Here is a 14,147-nt window from a genome sequence, read left to right on the forward strand (position 1 = left end):
ATCCAACAATTGGATCTTCAAGTCCCTAATGGGACTAAAAAAGAAAAAAGTTACAAAAAAATGTACAAAAGTAAAATGTCAAAATAATAACATTTAAAAATCGCTCTTTTTCCCTTATAAAGTCCTTTTATTATTAGAAAAAATAAACTATGCATAATTGGTATCGCCGCGTTTGTAACCGCCTGAACTATAAAAATATAATCTAATTTATCCAACACGGTGACCGCCATAAAAAAAATAATGAAAAAAACTATACCGGAATTGCATAAATAGGGATCAAAAATTGTACCAATAAAAACTACAGTTTGTTCCGCAAGAAACAAGCCCTCACACAGCTTTCCTGAAAGAAAAATAAAAAGGTTGTGGCTCTTAGAATATGGCGACACAAACTAAATAATTATTTTAAAACCGTGATTTTATTGCGCAAACACCGTAAAACATAAAAAAAAACTATATACATATGGTATCGCCGTAATCTCATCGACCCACAGAATAAATTAAATTTGTCATCTATAGCGCACGGTGAACGCCATAAAAAACAATAGAAGTTTTGATGGCCTAATTACACTAAATTCATCAAAAAACCTAGGGGATAAAAATGCTCACTATACAGCCCTAAAAAGAATTTGTCTAGGGGTAGTTTCCCAAATGGGGTCACTTCTAGGGGGTGTCCACTGTTTTGGGCCCTCGGGCTTTGCAAATGCGACATGACACCCGAAAACCCTAAATTGAGTAAATTTGAGCTCCAAAAGCCAAGTAGCGCTCCTTCCCTTCTGAGCCCTGCCGTGTGTCCATACAGCCGTTTATTACCACATATGGGGTATTGCCGTAATCAGGAGAAATTGCTTTACAAATCTTGGGCTTCTTTTTCCTCTTTATTCCTTGTAAAAATGTATAATTTCTACTTTTTATTGGAAAAAAATGTAGATTTTCATTTTTATGGACTAATTCCACTAAACTCAGCAAAAAACCTGTGTGGTTAAAATGCTAACTATACCCCTTGATGAATTCCTTGAGGGGTGTAGTTTGCCATATGGTGTCTTTTTGGGGGGTGTTTCCACTGTTTTAGCCCCACAAGACCTCTTCAAACCTGACATTGTGCCTAAAATATATTCTAATAAAAAGAAGGCCCCAAAATCCACTAGGTGCTCCTTTGCTTCGGAGGCCGGTGCTTCGGTCCATTACCACACTACGGCTACATGTTGGATATTTCTAAAAACTGCAGAATCTGGGCAATAAATATTGAGTTGCATTTCTCTGGTAAAACCTTCTGTGGTACCGAAAAAAAAATGGATTAAAATGGATTTTACAACAAAAAAAAGAAGTTTGTAAATTTCACCTCTACTTTGCTTTAATTCCTGTGAAACACCTAAAGGGTCAAGAAACTTTCTAAATGCTGTTTTGAAAACTTTGAGGGGTGCAGTTTTTAAAATTGGGTGACTTATGGGGGTTTCTAATATATAAGGCCCTCAAAGCCACTTCAGAACTGGTACCTATAAAGATAGGTTTTGGAAATTTTCTTGAAAATGTGAGAAATTGCTGCTAAAGTTCTAAGCCTTGTATCGTCCTAGAAAAGTAAAAGGACGTGAAAAAAAAACCGATGCAAACATAAAGTAGACTTATGGGAAATGTTAATTAGGAACTACTTTGTGTGGTATTACTATCTGTCTTACAAGCAGATACATTTAAATTTAGAAAAATGCTAATTTTTGCACATATTCTCTAAAGTTTGGTGATTTTCACAAACAAATACTGAGTTTATTGATCAAATTTTTCCACTAACATCAAGTACAATATGTCACGAGAAAACAATCTCAGCATCACTTGGATAGGTAAAAGCATTCCCAAGTTATTACCACATGAAGTGACAGGTTAGATTTGAAAAAATTAACTGCGTCCACAAGGCCAAAACAGGCTCAGTCCTGAAGGGGTTAAAAAGAAATAAAAATATGCTGGAAATAGATCACTCTGTGTGTAATGAATCTATATAATGAGTTTCACTTTTTGAATTGAATTACTGAAATCCATTAACTTTTTGGTGATATTCTAACTAATTGAGGTGTGTTCGTGTGTTCGTGTTCTCAGGAGTGAGACGTTGTATTGCATAATCCTGTTTGTTTTCTGCTGCTTCTGTTACACGTGTACGTCTCTTCCTGTCTCCAGTGTCGTTCTACTTTTCGGTGTCTCTTGCTGTCGTTATAGAACAGTAAGGCTGGGTTCACACAGAGTTTTTTGCAGGCGGAAATTCTGCCTCAAAGTTCCGTTTGGAAGTTTGAGGCAGATTTTCCTCTCCTTGCACGCCGATTTTCGCTGCGTGTATCGTCCGCAGGCATAAAACTCCCCGACATACGCTTTCTCTGCCACCCATTGATGTCAATGGGAGGTCAGAGGCATAAACGCCCGAAGATAGGGCATGTCCCTTCTTTCTCCCGCGAGACGGTTTTACCGCTCGCGGGAAAAAGACGCCTCCGCCTCCCACTGAAATCCATCGGAGGCATTTTCGGGCCGTTTTTGACCAGTTTTGTGGCATGGTTTCCGCGTCAAAAACCTCTGCGTGAACCCAGCCTTTAGTCTCTGTTCACATCGGCATCAAGGTTCCGTTCGGTCATGTTTTTGTCGGCTCTGGTGGGCAGTATAGTGTAGTCTGCTGCCCTGTTTTGCTTCAGAAATAAAATGGAAACCTGACGGACACTTTGTAAGTTAATAACTTTAACATCTGTTACAAAATGGATCCATCATATCCATTATCGATCTTGTTAAAATGGAACCCATGTCGCTAGTGTGGTATTTATTTCATGAGCCCGAACAAGTCTATTATTTAGCTGATTTAGCAGTATGGATGTTTGCATTAATGCAGTTCACCACTACAACTTTTAATATAAGTGATTCAAAATAAATCCATTGATGTTCATTATAACCCCATTTATTATTTTCTGCCATGTCCCACTAATGGTAAATGTTGTTTTTCTTCATATGGCCACTAGAGTGCGATGGAGTACTGTTTGTTTCTGATTCTGTACATGTAAATGAATTGACTTTTCCAGATATTTAGGATATAACACAAAGATCTTTTCTAGGCTGCCACTGCTTGTTGAAGTGTGGCACAAGGATAAATCGGCAAAGGATCTCCTTATTGGAGTAGCAAGACTTCACCTATCAAATGTTTTAACTACAGAAAAGACCCGGTTCTTAGGACCACATGGGAACCATTGCTGGAGACAGACCTTTAATGAGAAGGCTTCTGTCACGCCTATAGAGGGGTAAGACATGGTCATGACTAAAGAGCTCTAGCCGTATCCAAATATAAATGCTATTACTTTTCAACGAAGGTGCAATGGGAAATCCAGGATACTGTACACATTGAGAGATTTTGCTAACCAAAATTTAACCGGATTCTGGCAAAAATCGTCAAATTCACCAAATGTAATAATGGCAGGTACCATTATTGTGGTGCAAAATACTGGTATAAAATAGCCCAGTCATAAGGTGGCGTATGGAAGAGCAAAGTGTTTAACATGTCTAGCGAATTGTGCCAACTGTAACATTCTGTGTGCGCCATTTTTATAAATTTGGTGACCTTTATGCATATCTACTTCAGTCCAGCCGGACTGTCAGACAGGGTTAATACATCTGCCCCATGTCTTTTGTCTGCTTATATGAAAACAGCAGCGTTGTATCTTTTTTTTTTTTTCTTCATTATCGTTACAACTAAAACTAATACGAGTGTGAACAGGCCACTATAATGAAGAACATTCATGCCCATAGATGGCGCTGTCCGAAAAGAAATCACTGAAATTTTAAAGTTCACATCTCAACATTTTACTAGATGGTTTTTAATCATGTGCTTCATACCAGTTCTTCCAGTATATTCGTATGTTCAGGTTTCCTTCCTCTTGTAGTACACTTCTAGAATTGGGCAGTGCTCACTATTTTCGGCGCAGTCTTTCCACCATACAGGCAGCGGTGTATCCTGCAGAGCTGCTTCCTCACGCTCTTTGGTCCATGTGTAGTTGAATGCAGCTTCCATTACTGCTCACTTGACTGTAATGTGCATTTCATGTGACAACAATACAGAAATCTGTGGCTGGTATATACAACAGAAGTGCTGCATCAAAGCTTTTTTGTTATGAGAGACTTTTTCTTTTTTGTAAATTAAATTAAACAATGTTTTTTTCCAGTCAATCCCACCAACGTCCTTGATCTTCTCATAGTTGCATAGGTGGAAAAAGAGACACGTGTCCATCATGTTTAACCTTTCTCAGATAAATTATACAGCAAATGCCATTACTACCTCTTGGGGTAGGGCGTTCCATAGTTTGACTGCTCTAACTGTAAAGAAGCCTTTCCTATACTGACGTCTGAATCTCCTTTCCTACACACTCATTGGGAAAGAAGACACCGGAGGCTTCGTTCACATCTGCGCCAGGGTTCCGTTCTGACGTACCGTTGGAGCTTCCTGTCAGAACGGAACCTTGACTGAGACAAACGGAAACCATAGGTTTCCGTTTGCATCACAATTGATTTAGTCTACTACGCTATTCATTCCGTCAAAACGACGGAACTCTTGCGCAACGGTGACAAACGGAAACCATTTGCACCAGATGCATCACCATTGAAATCAATGGTGATGCAAACGGAAACCTATGGTTTCAGTTTGGCTTCTGTTCATGGGTTCCCCCTTACGGAAAGGTCAGATGGAACCCATGAACGGAGTCCCAACACAGATGTGAATGAAGCCTAATACACAATTTCTTCCTGAAATCAGTTTATTGCCTGTGTTTTTTTATTTTTATTTTTTTAAGGACGTAAAAATGCTGGTAAGAGAACCAGATATTAGATTGTCCGCACATCTCTAGAAAATTGCTTGCATTTGGCAACAAATATTTAATGTGGGTTTCTAGCTATAAAAAAAAATATCTTGGGCCTCGTGCACACGGCCATGCCGGTAATCACGGCTCGCGGACAGCCTCCCCCATTTGCGAATCGTTCTCCCATATAAAGTATGGGAGCACGGTCCGTGAAAAGCAAAAGATCGACATGTCCAATGTTTTGCGGGGAGGATGAGTTATCCTGATGGGACACCTGTGTAGACAATACATGATCATGACAAGTTTTTCGGTTCTGGATGTAAACCAGAATGCTTCCATTCACTGACAAACAAACAGGAAGTGAAACACAAAGCGTATTCGAAAGATGTATAAAGTAACTAACAATATGAAATGAAAGCAATATTTTAAATCTGGAAAATGTTTTTAACCCTTTAACCCCTTCCCGCCGCAGCCATTTTTCAGATTTTCATTTTCGTTTTTTCCTCCCCACCTTCCAAAAGCCATAACTTCTTTATTTTTCCGTCAATCTAGTCCTATGAGGGCTTGATTTTTGCAGGACGAGTTGTAGTTTTTCGTAGCACTGTTTATTATGCCATATAATGTACTAGGAAATGGGGGAAAAATATTTGTGGGGTAGAAAATGAAAAAAACTGCGATTCCCTCCTTTTTTTTTTTTTTTTACCGCGTAGTTTTTACGGAATTCACTGCAATTAAAACAACATGTTAACTTTATTCTGTGGGTCAGTGCGATTACGGCGATACCAAATACATATAGTTTTTTCTATATTTTACTACTTTTACAAGTAAAAACCTAAGTGTAAAAAATAACATTTATTTTGTGTCCCCAAATTCCGAGAGCCATAACTTTTTTTTATTTTTCTGTCAATTAAGGGGCATGAGGGCTTATTTTTTGCGGGAGATTTTTATTTAATTTTTTTGTGGGAGATGAGAACAAAAAACAGCGATTCTGGCGTTTACAATTATAATTTATTTTTTTTTACGCCGTTCGCCGTGCGGGTTAAATAATGATATATTGTAATAGTTCAGACTTTTACAGACGTGGCGATACCAATTATGTTTACTTATTTATCTACTATGCTCTAGGGGGAAATGGGAAAAGGGGAATTTTTTTGAACTTTTTGTAATTTTTTTATGTTTTTTTTTTACATAAAAAAAACAACTTTATTTGACTCCCTTTTAGTTTCTTTATTAGTCTCCCTAGGGGACTTCAACCAGAGATCGTTAGATCGCTTGCACGATATACTGCAATACTAATCGTGATTCTGACAGGCAACTACTAAGCCCTCCCAGAGGCAGTGCTTAATAGGAGCACAAAGATGGCGGACCTGGGAGCCTTCATTAGGCCCCCAGGCAGCCATAGCAACCATCGCCCTCCCGCGATTGCGTTGCGTGGGGCGCGATGTCTTTCTAAAGATTTAAATGCTGAGGTTGCTATTGACCGCGGCATTTAACGAGTTAAACGAGCGTGATTCCGCTCGTTACTCTGAAGTGTCGGATGTAAAATACAGCCGACACCGGCAGCGTATGGAGCGGGTTCACTCAATGAGCCCGTTCCATACTTTCCCCTACCCGACTTTGGCGTATTTGACCCATGACATTATATATTATTATTTTTTTGCATCCCCTTCCAAAAAAAAAATAAAAAATGTATGTACTCCAAAATAGTGATCTCGGAAAATACAAGTCGTCCCGCAGAAAGTAAGTCCTCATACAGCTTTTATTAACTTTTTTTATTTTTCTGTCATATCTCTTGGTATGTGAAGATTTAAAAAATAAATAATAATGGTTTGGTCAAAAAGGGCCAAACAGGCCTGGTTGTTAATAAATACATCTGCTCTGCGTGTGTTGAGAGATGTTTTAAGGGGGAGTACACACAGAGTTTCTTGACGAGTTTTTTGACGCGGAAACCACGTAAAAAAATGGCTCCCATTGATTTCAATGGGAGGCGAAGGCGTTTTTTTTTTCGCAAGCGGAAAAACCGTCTCGCGGGAAAAAGAAGCGACATGCCCGATCTTCTGGCGTCTACGCCTCTGACCTCCCATTGACATCAATGGGAGGCAGAGAAAGCGTATTTCACTGCGTTTTTTTGCCCGCGGCGCTCAATGGCCGCGGGCGAAGAACGCCGCGAAAATCGGCGTGCAGGCAGAGGAAAATCTGCCTCAAAACTTCAAACAGTTTTGAGGCAGATTTTCCTCCTGCAAAAAACTCAGTGTGAACCCGGCCTAAGTGAGTAATATCTCTGTTCATTATAAGATCATTTTTTAATTTTATTTTCCTTGTGTGGTATATCTTTTATTTTTGTTCTTTTCGCTTACATTATTATGAGCACAGTATTTGCAAATATTTCTTTCAGTTCTGAAAACAAAGTGGCTGACCTGTCATACACAATCACATTAGAGGATTATGGACTTGTGAAAGTACGGGAGGTTCTTGTATCTGAATCCTCACAGGTATTTTTTTTTAAGATGTATTTATTTGATTCCCTCCCTGTGAAACGGTGCATGAGCAAATGTAATGTGTAGAGCCAGGCAACAGTGTCAGATTTTCTATTCAACATGTACCGGTATTTTGGCGTACGTTCTGTGCGCCACATTTATTAACGGTTTTAAACACACAGTTTTTGGGTCTTGTTTGTCAAGGTGCGGGGCTTGGCGGGTAAGGGGTGTGGTCTAGTGATAGCATGACTTAAACTGTGACACCTTGTGCCAAAAATATACACATTTTGCTGCAAAAACCTGGCATAAACGAAGCCAACTAAGAGTGGTATAAGGAAGACAAAAAAAAAGTTTTTTAAAGCCGTCCAATACTACCACACAATAGTCTTAGGTTCTGAAATTGGGAGGACGTGCAATTGTCACAACCTTCTCCTGCCGCTTAAACACCCCCCCCCCCCCAACCAATCTGCAGTGAATAGAATTGGTATGGGATAGAAAGCAGAACCTTGACCCAATTATAAGCTGTATTTGCTGCTCCTGTATGCATATTTGTTTTCCTATAATCTGTTATTATTATGTGCAGCTTTTGTCTCTTATGATGAAATTGCATGGCAATTCTATGTTGTTCGCATGTAATAGTACTGTAGTTCTTTTAATATTTGTAAATCCCTAGAGTTCAGCGTTTCAGAATCCTCCTCAGCCGCCTCCTTCTCCTAAACGTATTCAAGAGCCGCGTGAAACCCGTGAGTACAAAGCTGCACTTGAGGTGGAAATGTGGAAAGAGATGCAGGAGGAAGTTTTTGCAAGTCAGGTATGCGATCTGTAGGTTTATCATTGGCGGTGATTTCCAAAAGTCATGATTCGGTTTGGTGTGATCATTACATTTACTATATAAGCCTTTTAAACTTCTCAAGTTCTTTAAATGCTATGGACACCTTTGCTCTGACCTTTTTGTTGTTGTTCATTTCCTTCCTAAATGCTAAATTAAGCATTTTTCTAAATAGTCTAAAACATTTCCTACCATTTTCCTGTTAGAGAGTCAGTGCTACCCCTCCACATAGCTAGTTGTTCTGCTGATTCTGGAATTGATCCGGCTGCATACTGCTCCTGGCTATGTCGGCTTTTTGCTGTCCTCCACCATACACTCTGTGCTAGAGATAGCGGGGGGTGGGTAGGCAGGGGGGTTTGTACATAGCAGATCAGCGTGCGTGTGGAGAGGAGGGAAAGCCTCTAAGTGTTCAGGGAGGGCAGATACTGTAGCAGTGTACATAGGAAGGAACGCACACAGGAGAAATAGGTGAATCACACAGTATGTGCATCTTTGTGAAGAGAGCACCCATGGCAGATTGTGCACAGGGAAGGGGGGAGATCATACACTCTTCAGCATCCGCCTATGTCACCTAGAGAAAGGAGATCCCGCATGGGGATGTAGAAGGGGTAAGCAGTACAGGAATGAAGCTGTGCTGATACATGACTGCTAGTGAAGGCAGCAGCATCCTGGATGCTCAGACCTCACATCCAGCATGTATTACTGGAAGGGACATGTCCACATGAGAAAGGTCGGCATTTTGAAGCGGTTTGCAAACTGCAAATTCGGGGGTGAAAATGAATGAAGATTGCAGCTTGAAATTTAGTGCACATTTTCAATTCCAGTAACATATGCAAAAATATATATATATATTTTTTCTATAAAAAGGTGTCCATAGCTTTTAAGGAGGCCGACTCAGAACCAATTAACAACAATCAAAATCTCTGAATTAAAAAAAAAAAAAAATACCATTTAAGAATTCTCCTGCATAAGAGTCAAATTTGGGGATAAATGCTAGGCAGTACAAGTTGTTTTCTCTATTTTGTTTCTCGGTTTCCCCCCACAACTCATTGTGATGCTAGCTTGAAGCTAACAGAATTTTACCCTAAACTGTGCAGTTGTCATCAGCTGGTAAACTGGTATATATAAATCCTTTAGACAGGCTTCATCCTACAGCCTAATGTAATAAAAATGGAGGCATTTTACCAGAACTGGGCAGTTTCTACATTTGTGTACGATAATCTGTAAATGGGTAAATAAAGTTTTTGGCTTGTTTATGCTTAAAGGGAATATTTCCATCTCGGCCATTTATGGCATATCCACAAGATATGCCTTAAATGTATGATAGATACGGGTCCCACCTCTGGGACCCGCACCTATCTGTAGAATGGGACCCCCATCCTACTTTCTGCCGCTGGACTCTGGCCACTGATATACGAGGTGGCCAGGTTTTCCTTAAACAGCCAAGCGCGTTTTGCTATCATGTTTCCGGAACTCCCATAGAAGCGAATAGATGTTATGGAAACCGAGCTACGGAAACAGTGCGGTTTGCTGTGATACGCTTTTTCCGGAACTCCCGTTCACTTTAATTAAAGTTTTAGAAACTGCGCAGCAAAACGAGCTCGGCTGTTTCCGGAATAACCCAACCACCTCATAACTCTCTAACTGGAGCAAAGTGGCAGAAGGTAGGGTGGGGTCAGGGGCCCAGTTCTATGGATTTGTATGGGTTCCAGAGGTGGGGCCTAAATCTATTGGACATTTATGCCATTAATGTCTGAGATGGGAATTACCCTTTAAATTGTGAAAACTTAAAATATTGCTATATACTTGCCTTATTAGATCTGCGCCATTCCTGCCAGTCCCTGGTTCCTCCTAGTTACAATCTGTATGCAGTGACGTGATGTCACTCAATTACTGTGGCCAATCACCGACACATGATGTCACATCTTTTTGTACAATTCAACAGGAAAGACCAGAAATGCGTGGGGACTCAATAAGCTAGTATGTTTCTAACTCCCCCCCGCCCCCCCCTTTTTTACGTTACATTATAAGTATAAAAAAACCTTATTTATAAATCTCTGAAAACCCTTTAAATTATACGCTGCTTTATGTATATACATAACCAGAAAGAATAAAATCTGCTGTGCTGTCAGTCTTCCCTCCATAAAGATCAAATCTGTGGCACTCTGCAGGTTGTCTGGGTGCTATAGGTAGGGTTCCCACCCCGACTATATTTAGAAGGTAAACTCAAGCACTCCTTAGGTCAATATGCAGAAAATAGATTTAATTAGAATGAGGCAATATACAGAGATAAGTAATGTTTCGGCCACAATCCGGCCATTGTCAAACTCTTGCCGCTGGTTAATAGAACAAAAAAATATATCGCTGGGGGATAGCGCTTGTGGAATGGGGTAACTAGTACCATAGGTATGCGCATCGATGTTATATCAAGTCCAGAGTCAGCGAAGCCGTCTAGCAGGAAATTTTAGAGCACTTCATGCTTCCCTCTGCTGACAAGCTTTATGGAGATGATGATTTCATTTTCCAGCAGGACTTGGCACCTGCCCACATTGCCAAATGTACCAATACCTGGTTTAATAACCACAGTATCACTGTGCTTGATTGGCCAGCAAACTCGTCTGACCTAAACCCCTTAGAATCTATGGGGAATTGTCAAGAGGAAGATGAGAGACAACAATGCAGACGAGCTGAAGACCGCTATCAAAGCAACCTGGGCTTCCATAACACCTCAGCAGTGCCACAGGCTGATCGCCTCCATGCCACGCCACATTCATGCAGTAATTCATGCAGAAAAGGAGCCCCGACCAAGTATTGAGGGCATATACTGGACAAGCTTTTTAGTAGGGCAACATTTATTGAAAATCATTTTTGAAATTGGGCTTATATAATATTCCAATTTTCTGAGTCACTAAATTTTGGGTTTTCATTAACTGTTACCATAATCATCAACATTAAAAGAAAAAACTGCTGGAAATTTAAAAAAAATAAATGTATCCTGCTTTAGGGTGCGGTTTTGCCAAGGGGCCAAAAACCTCACCAAAGAAAACAAACACATTTTACCACGATTTTCTGCGCTTTCCTTCTAACTTCAAAACTGAAAATCATGGTAAAAACGCATGAGTTTTTTTTTTCCCAGTGCGGTTTTTGGAAACCCTGCAAAAAGCGTGGTAAAACGACATTGTGTAAATACTGAAACAATAAGGCCAGGGCTACACCTAGACTTTTTGTAGTACTACGGATTGAGTTGCATGCAGTCTTGTGAACAGCAGCGGTCTCAAGAGTTAAAATCAATGTATTAATTTGCACTGCAGCTCTATAGTTAAAATCAATGAGTAGTGCTACTAAAAGTCTAGGGGTGTAGCCCCGGCCTTATTCTTTCATAATACAATTTTTAAGTGCTTGGCTGGGTCCTTAGTTCAGTCCTCCCCCCCCCCCGAATCTTTGCCATGTTTTTTTCAAAATGGGAAGGATGACCTAGCTACCTAGGCAGGGGTTGTGAAGGACAGAACATTGAAAATAAAATGGTAGTGATCACGTAGATCCGACACATTCATTTGTTTAAAAATACATGTGCTTTTTTGATTGTCTTTTTGATGGACAGTTGAAGAAGAAAGAACTGGCCCACATGCAAGTCCTGGCAGAGGAGTGGAAAAGAAGAGATCGAGAAAGGGAAGCATTAGTAAAGAAAAAGGTGAGTCATATGGATGCTTTGGCCCAGATCACACCGAGGTTTGTTTGTTTTTTTATAGTGATTTTGTCGTGGAAACTGGGTCGGAATTTTCGCCAAAAAGTGTCCGAAACCGCTTCCAATTCATTTCAATGGGGAGATGTAGGCGTTTTATTTCCGCGGCAGCAAGAAATAGAGCATGCTGCGGTTACAATTCTGACCTCCCATTGAAATCAATGGGAGGCAGAGAAAGCGTTTATCGCAGCGTTTTTTGCCCTCGGCGCTCAATGGCCGCAGGTGAAAATTGCAGCAAGAAGTTGCAGGCAGGTCAAAAACTGCCAGCAAAAAACTGTGTGAACAGGGCTTTTAACTGTTTTATATACAGATGTTTTTGGTTGGCATGATGAAGGCAACCTATTTTTACATGTCCTTTCTAACTCCTGGCGATCATCTTCATGAGACCACTCCTTTTACTATATCTGACCTTCATCCAAGTATTGCTTCTATTTTGAAATGATTAGTGTTAACCCCTTAATGACCAGGCATGAAAAGCTAGATTTTTTTTGTGTTTGCCTCTCTGCCTTTCAAAAGCCACAACTCCTTTTTTTTTTCCCATTGACGTGGCTATATGAGGCCTTGTTTTATGTGGGAGAAATTGTATTTTTTTTCCTGTGCAGTTTGGGAGTACAAATTAATTACTGTGTAAGTTACGTAATTTCTGCGACATTACTATAGAAAATAATTCTTCAGATTTGTACATGTTTGTACAGCAAAAAGTTTTGAAAATAAAGCCTTTTAAAAAATAATTTACATTTTTTTTTTCTTTTTATGTAATGTATGGGCAATAAAATATATTTTATTCTAAATTGCTTATTTTTTCTTTTTTTTCCAATCGCATGAAGGGATAAGTTTTTAACAGCTTTGTTTTATATTTATAATGTATTAGCATACTCCTGTATGCAAATACTTTATACTGTGTCACTATGACACAGGCTGCTGTAAGGTCGTGTTCCCACACACGGGATACGCTGCAAATTTTGTGCAACAGAAGATCTGCAGCAGAATCTCTAGAACAACGCTGGTAAATCTGTCACAGAAATCCGCACCAAATAGTGCATTTTTCTGCTCCTATCGCTGCGGAAACGCTGCTTTTTTTTCCGCAGTGGTTTATCCTGCGGATTTTGTGTTATACTTTGCTATAATCAATGTTTATGTTTTCCAGCGGTTTCTACTGCGTTTCTTCTGTAAAAACCGCAAAAACATAAATCTGTTGCGGAATTTCTGCTCCCCATTGAAATCTATGGGCCAAACACGCAGCATCTCCGCACAGAACACGCAGCATTGACTTGCTGCAGAATTGAAAACGCACCGCAGAACACTTTCCGCACAACTTTTGTGCGTTTTTTTTTTTTTCGCAGCATGGGCATGAGAATTTCTAAACCTCATTCACTTTGCTGCTACTGTAATTGCTGCGGAATTTCTGCACAGAATTGCGTTGCGCAAATTCCGAAGCGTTTACGCTAAGTGGGAGCCCAGCCTTAGGGTAACACATAGTGTTCCCTAAAAGCAGGCAAACTGAACAGACATCTCTCGGGTCCTTTTTAGGTCCCGAGGGCTGACTGCAGAGAGTTCCCCCAGTCTCTGATCGCGTCACTGGGTTTTTGGTGATGCAATCGAGGAGTGGCGTCCTTTTCATGCTGCGGTAAGACAGCAGCGATCAAAGGGTTAAACAGCTGGGATCAGAGAACATTCAGTATTCAGGAGACTTCTCGAAGTACAGGAGCTGTTAGTAGTAGGCTGTGAGGAGCCTTTTTTCAAAGCAACGCCAAAAGGCGTCATTGTCTATTGCAGACCTGCATCAAAAGACAGGGGGCAGTCTGGAAGGGGTTATGGTTTGTTTAACCATGACAGAATTTTAGCGTTTTTCTATTGCAGATTTTGCCGCAAATCTGTATGAGTTGGCGGATTGTGCTGCAGATATGCTCTCGATTTCACCCTATGCTTTGAAAAGGGTGAAATCCGCGATAAAAAATTAGGCTATTGAAAAATCGAATGAGCATTCTGCGATCTTGGAAACCTCTTTGGAAAATAATTGCTACATTTTATCTTATCTAAGCATCTTATACACACGATTTTTAATAAACAGATTTTTATTGATCCAGTATACAACTAATCATTACATACAGCAATGAAACATTGCAAACAAAGCATTGGGATAAGGATCACATTTTTTTACAGAAAAACAAAAAAGAAACATACAAACAAACAAACAAAACTCCCGATCCAGACACGGCAAATTGACCACATATTCGACTGAGGTAATCATAAGAGTATGTCGGAGTAAGTAGAGTCAGTCCATTGATCCC

The 14,147-nt window shown here is 40.0% G+C and overlaps 1 protein-coding gene across 1 annotated transcript in view; it reads left to right on the top strand.

Annotated features, from left to right (window-relative positions):
• The window catches only part of CEP120 (centrosomal protein 120), a 91,964-nt gene that overhangs the window by 27,789 nt on the left and 50,028 nt on the right, over window positions 1-14,147 (top strand). Inside the window, exons 11-14 of the mRNA XM_075836165.1 lie at window positions 3,078-3,260; window positions 7,204-7,300; window positions 7,959-8,096; window positions 11,716-11,805. Of these exons, the coding sequence (XP_075692280.1) occupies window positions 3,078-3,260; window positions 7,204-7,300; window positions 7,959-8,096; window positions 11,716-11,805 (508 nt within the window). The remainder of the gene's footprint in view (window positions 1-3,077; window positions 3,261-7,203; window positions 7,301-7,958; window positions 8,097-11,715; window positions 11,806-14,147) is intronic.

This window comes from Rhinoderma darwinii, chromosome 1 (assembly GCF_050947455.1).
Source record: "Rhinoderma darwinii isolate aRhiDar2 chromosome 1, aRhiDar2.hap1, whole genome shotgun sequence".
Lineage (NCBI taxonomy): Eukaryota > Metazoa > Chordata > Amphibia > Anura > Rhinodermatidae > Rhinoderma > Rhinoderma darwinii.